The sequence below is a fragment of the Myotis davidii genome, unplaced genomic scaffold (genome assembly GCF_000327345.1).
Source record: "Myotis davidii unplaced genomic scaffold, ASM32734v1 scaffold543, whole genome shotgun sequence".
Taxonomy (NCBI): Eukaryota; Metazoa; Chordata; class Mammalia; order Chiroptera; family Vespertilionidae; genus Myotis; species Myotis davidii.
In genome coordinates, this window is record NW_006294117.1 from 411,417 (window position 1) to 417,458 (window position 6,042).

At 53.0% G+C, this 6,042-nt stretch overlaps 1 protein-coding gene across 1 annotated transcript in view; it reads right to left on the reverse strand.

The window, feature by feature from the left end:
* Positions 1-314: 314 nt before the first annotated feature.
* The window catches only part of FARSA (phenylalanyl-tRNA synthetase alpha subunit), a 7,196-nt gene continuing 1,468 nt past the window's right edge, over positions 315-6,042 (reverse strand). Inside the window, exons 3-14 of the mRNA XM_006768231.1 lie at positions 4,240-4,377; positions 4,050-4,148; positions 3,855-3,973; positions 2,874-2,966; positions 2,657-2,785; positions 2,468-2,583; positions 2,173-2,257; positions 1,984-2,083; positions 1,726-1,894; positions 1,568-1,645; positions 1,289-1,403; positions 315-700 (exon numbers count right to left, since the gene is read on the reverse strand). Of these exons, the coding sequence (XP_006768294.1) occupies positions 562-700; positions 1,289-1,403; positions 1,568-1,645; positions 1,726-1,894; positions 1,984-2,083; positions 2,173-2,257; positions 2,468-2,583; positions 2,657-2,785; positions 2,874-2,966; positions 3,855-3,973; positions 4,050-4,148; positions 4,240-4,377 (1,380 nt within the window). The 3' untranslated portion in view covers positions 315-561. The remainder of the gene's footprint in view (positions 701-1,288; positions 1,404-1,567; positions 1,646-1,725; positions 1,895-1,983; positions 2,084-2,172; positions 2,258-2,467; positions 2,584-2,656; positions 2,786-2,873; positions 2,967-3,854; positions 3,974-4,049; positions 4,149-4,239; positions 4,378-6,042) is intronic.

Consider the following 6,042-nt stretch of genomic DNA (forward strand, 5'->3'; position numbering starts at 1 on the left):
AAAAAAAGTCTTTAAAAGTAAGGGAGGTGGGGGCACCTTTTAAAAGCTTAGCTTGCTTGCCCTCCCAAATGTCTGTCCCAAGGGATAAGGGGTCCGTTTCATTCACCTGGAAGAAGGCCTGGCACCAGTAAGTGATCAGTTAAGTGCTTGAAAAAGCTCATCTTTTCCCGGGAGGACTGGCTGAAGCTGACCAGGAGGCTCTGAGGCCGCAATCCAACACCCCTCACACTAGCACCCAAGTTTCCTCCCATCAAGCTGCACTCTGAGCTGGGAGAGCCAACAGGACCCCACCACTTCTAAGGAAAGGCACCAGATAAAAGTAACTGCCCACTTTATTAGCCAGCAGCCCCCTGCAGGGCTCCCTAGGGCCCACCCATCAGAACAAATGGGTTACCTGCTCCCCTGCCCCTGGAACCCTGGGGCGGGTGGGGAAGAGGAGATACCAGGAACAGGGAGATAGCCTCACAGAGGCTTCATAAATACAAAGGGGTCCACTGGCCAGGGATACAAAGGGCTGGGCAGCAGGAGCTCGGGAGGGTGGCCTGTCCAGGGCGGTCCATGTCATGTTGTCTCCTGTGTCTGTGGGGACCCCTGTTCGGCATCCAGGCGGCATAAGGGGCTGTCGTACACCATCTGCAGGTTCACCTTGTGGCCTACCAGCTCACGGATATTGTTGATGTTGTATTTGATCATCGTTGGGCTTGAGGGAGAGAGGGGACATGCTTTAACACTAGGTCAGGTCCTGTTCTCCTCTGAGGGCTCTCACCTTCCTCAGAATAGAAGGCTAAGTCCTCCCATAGCCCGTAAGGCCCTGCACAATCTGTCCTATCACCTACTTCTCTACCCTTCACTTTCTCACTCCAACCACACGGGCATCCAAACACAGCAGGCACACTCCAGCCTCATGGCCTCTGCACTGGCAATTCCCTCTGCCTGGAACTCCCCTCCCCAGATATCCTCCCAGGTCACCCACCACCAGTCTGCTAGAAGCCACCTCCTATGTGAGCCCTTCCTGCTAGGCTTTCTCTCTAGCAGTTACTGTACTCAGGCCCACTCTAGGCATTATTTATTAAATGTACTTGTCATTCTTCTCACTCCACTAGGACCTCAACTTCACAGAAGCAGGGGTGTGTGCTATTTATTCACAGGACAGAACAGAGCCCACAGCAGGTGCTCACTAAAGGTTGTCAATGAACGAATGAATGGTGCTGAAGATCTACAGGACTCCGTGCCTGGCAAGTCCCCTAAACAAAGCAGCCAAAGCGTGCTAAGTGGTTTGGGCACTCACCGCTCCAAGGAGAGGCCCCAGGCAATGACGGACACATTCTCGGGGAGCCCCATGGGCAGCAGCATTTCGGGGCGGAAGAGCCCAGAGTTCCCGACCTCCACCCACTTCTTCAAGCCTGTGAGGGCAGAAGGAGGGGCAACTCATGTGGGTGATGTTGGGCCTGGCAGTGAGCTTGGGAGGCAGGATGTGCGCTTGGCAGTGAGGGGACCGGGGCTAAGACGGGGAAGCCTCAGACCTCCCTCCCTCCCTCCCTTTCACAGCACCAGGTGCCACTCTGACCTTGGTGGTAGCTGAACACCTCCATGCTGGGTTCGGTGTAGGGGTTGTAGGCTGGCTTAAAGCGCAACTGGGTGATACCTGGTTGGAAGACGAGGCTGGTGACCCAGACATCCTCCTGCGGCCCCACCACCACCACCTGCCCTGGTCTGCCCGCTCACCCAGCTTGGTGAAAAACTCCCGAAGGACGCCCATGAGGTGGCCCAAGGTGAGGCCATGGTCAGCCACAACGCCCTCGATCTGGTGGAACTCGGCCAGGTGAGTGGCATCCAGGGTCTCATTCCGGAACACACGGTCGATGGAGAAGTACTTGGCTGGTGTGAAGGGTTTCTGGAGATGACAGGCAGGCCCAGTCACGCATCAGAAGGTCAGCCTGACAGTCCCCTCTTTGTCCCCACGCTACCCAGGCCCAACTGCACCTTCTGGGCCAGGCGGTAGAGGGCACGAGCACTGGCTGCCGTGGTGTGTGTACGCAGCAGATTTTTCCGGGCCTCGTCCAGCTTCCAATTGTACTTGTACCTTCAGGAGGAGATCCGAAGTCCATGCTGATGCTCTCGGGCTCCCAGCTTCCTTTCCCCCAACACCCCAAAGTCCCGGGCCTGCCTCACCCCTGTGAGCCGTAGCCACCGTGGGAGTGGACCCGCTTGACCCGATGGACGTAGTCCATAGGGAGCTGAAGGGCCTCGGCTGGATCTGGGAAGGACAGAGCATCATCTGGTCAGTCAAGAAGCATTTCTCAAACAGCCACTGTACACAGGACAGACAGTGGCAGCTGCAGCTTCCGCCTCACCTGTCATCGCAGCCAGAGGGCATCTGGGAACACCTGAGCCAGTCACATCCCTCTCTGCCCAGAAACTTCCATGGTTCCCATCTCAATGGGAGAAAAAGTCAGGGCCCATTCACCTTTCAGGAAGAAGGTGTCATGCTGGTCTCGTGCTGGGTGCTGCTGGGGCTGGAAGAGGGCATCAAAGTTCCAGAAGGAGCTCTCGATGAAGTTGTCAGTCGGCATCTCGGTGAACCTGGTGGGAGACGTGGCCTGACTACCCTGCCCTGAGGTGGCTGGCCTGGCCCCAGCTCTGGCCCCTTGCTCACCCCATCTCCAGGAAGATCTGCCGGAACTGGGTGCGAACTTTTAGCAGGGGGTGCAAGTGGCCACTGTCTGGGAGGACGCCATGAGCTGAGAAATTGTAGGACTTGAAGGGCCGGTCCCGCCAGGAGCCACTGTGGGTGGGGATGCAGGGTACATGGGCCTGGTGCGGACTGCCCACCCCTACATCCCGCTGACCCCTGACCCTGGGGCTGCCCCTACCTGGAGATCATCTCTGGGCTCAGCTCTGCTTCCTGCTTGGAGATGCTGGTGCTGAAGGCACTGCCTTTGCTTACCCAGTAGGTCTTCAGGGTCCTATGGCCAGAGGAGAGAAGTGGATATGAAACCACCGTCAAGTTCTCTAAGAGGCTTCCATTGATCTCCCATATGATGCTGACCCAACACTACCCAAGTCACTCTGCTTTATTTTCTTCCTGACATTTACTGTCACCTAAAAATCCTTTTATTTGGCTCCCACCTACGTCCTGAGTTCATTCACTTATTCATTCAACAAACACTTACTGGGAACACACTGTGTGCCAGAGCCCAAGGCACTAAGCATACAGCTGGGAGTGATGATAATAGGTGAAGTTTAGGTTAATAACGTTATCCTATGCCAGCTCTGTTCCACTGAAGTCACCTCACAATCTTGCGAAAAGGGGCCATTTTACAGATAAAAAAACTTGAGTCCTAGAAAGATCAGGTGACCCGGTCAAGGTCAGAGTTAAAAAGGCAGAGCCAGGACTTGCACCGGGCAGTCCACCTCCATTCAGTGTCTGCTCAAAGGGGATGCAGCCCTGGGAGAGCAGAGAACCCAGCTGTCCAGGTCCCAGCATTCAGTTAACTTCAGGCAGGGTCTAGGACTGTGAAAGAAATACGCAGGGAAAAGAGACAGACTAGGTGAGTGGCTTTTGTGGAAATCGCAGGGAGAAAAGGTGGCCCCTATAAGGTGACACATGAACAGAGGCTGGATGCTGGAACGTGCCTTGAAGATCATTCTTGGCAGAGGCATAGCATGTGCCATAGCCCTGAACCTGGTGGCATGAACCTGGCCTGTGTGCTGCACAACCACAGTGTGGAGAGGGGCTGGGCGGGACTTACAGAACCTCGGTCCAGTGTGTCCAGAACAGCTCTCCCTTCCCTTCTCCCACTCCAGGCCACACAGGTGACATGGGTCTGAGACTGACGGTAGCAGCCACTCACACTTCAGTCAGCAGCTTCCTCTTCTTGAGTTCACTCCTTTCTTTCTCGCCCAGCTTCTCAGCCTGTCCGCCCCGGACAAGCTGGAGCCGCCGTTGCACCTCATCCTCCACGCTGTCCACCTGCCACGATGATGGGACGATGGTTATGAAGGGCTGTGAGATCCAGAGGCCGCCCTGCCTGCCCACCGGAACTCACCACTCGGAACACCCGGGGCCCATCAGCAGCACTCTTGTCCACACGGATCCACTTGTTGGACATGGCCTTGCTGAAGCCCACCTTGCCACTGGGCAGTCGCTGAGGGAGCAAGGCTACAGTGAGGGGGACACAAGGGCCACCTTCACCGCATCGCCTCCCGAGGCCCTCCCAACCCCTCCCTGGACCCTACCATGAGCTCACTCTGGGCCAGGCCCTCCGGAGGGACACTGTGAAACACCCGGGCCTCATGGCTGCCCTCCCGGTCAATCTCCTGGCCCTCGGCAGTCAGCTCCCAGCGCTTGGTGGAGCGCAGCTCAGCCTCGATGATCTGCAGGAGAAAGGGACACGGTTCAGAGCTGGGCACCCCCTTGTCGCCGCACAGAAGCCAAGATCAAAGCACAGCCCCTAAAGCTGGCTTCACATCTCAGTGGCACCACTTCCCAGCCAAGTGATTTACTCTTGCTGAGCCTCAGTCTCCCTCCTCTGACACAGGGACAAGAATACGGTTCATACCTCCCAGGGTGAGGTAAAGGACTAAGGGTGTTACCAGCAGAGGACAAATTCTGTCACTTTTGAAGCTGGCAAGAACAATATATTTTTTAACTTGGGGAAGATTTTAAAGAACTCACATGAACTGATTTGCCTCCACATTCGCATCTCAACGCCTCAAGTGTCAAGTTCCCCCTTTATTCTAATTCCCAGCTCTGCTCTTCGCTTGCTGTGACCTTGGGAAAGGTGCTCAACTTCCCTGAACAAGTTTTCTTATCCATGAGAGCAAGGTGTGGTGGGCTCTAACCTCAGAGGATTGTCAATTTCACACCAGTCAAGACATGATCACCCCACAGGCCATACATGGCTTCAATCCCTTCTCGGAACTGACAACCTTGGGCTCTGCAGCCTGAGCACTGTGGACGAAAGGGGCCACAGGCTAACCTGACAAGCGCAGGGGAAGCCTGCATGGCAGTCTTGCAAACTCATAGACCTAAAATAACCAGGAAAGGTGGTGTGAAAATTAAATATTTAACTATAAACAGATTATAGTGGGTAGTCATGTCCTAAGCCAGTATTTTCCCTGACAAAGATCAATTTAGATTTTTACTGAGCCCATTTGTCTTTTTGCCTCTAAGATAACAATATATCAGTGAAATGTCTGGGTAACTTCCCTTTTTTCCGGACCCCTCAGGGCACAACAAATGGCACCAGGACGTCCCTCATTGTTACTGTTATCAAGTTAATCTTCAACTGTTAATTATGTTAAACTATCCCCTATCCATCTCTGTCAGTGGTTCTCAACCCACGACCCTTTAATACAGTTTCTCATGTTATGGTGACCCCCGATTTCATTGTTACAAATTGAACATAATTAAAGCATAGTGATTAATCACAAAAACAATATGTAATTATATATGTGTTTTCCGATGGTCTTAGGCGACCCCTGTGAAAGGGTCGTTCGACCCCCAAAGGGGTCGCGGCCCACAGGATGAGAACCCACAGGTTGAGAACCGCTGCTCTAATGCCTCCTGATCCCCAAGTAGCCAGAGGACACTGCTTATTCCACATTTTGGTTTGGATTTGCAGGTTTAGGTTTTGCTTCTCCGTAGAAAGAGGAGAAAACATAAGAGAATAAAGCCAATACACTGTTTCTTCAAGGGTTGGGGTGAAGAGTCCTTTAGAGAGTCTATCTAATCCCCTTTGTCGGGTGTCAGCTGGTGAAGAATTTTAGGGCTCTATTCATATGGCTAATGCTATGTCCCTCACACCGAGACTGACAGCTCAGGATCCAGGATTGAGATGAATTCAACTGTGATTGGCCCATCTTGCAAAAAGTAGGCTCTCAATTCATATTTGTTGAATGAATGGATAATTTTAAATAGATCTTGATTCCAATAGCCCCAGGTCTAATATGCTGCAAGGTGATTATATATTTATGATGATTATAAATGAATGAAAGAATAAGTTAATACATTTTTCTCAAACTAGTGCATTATCTTCC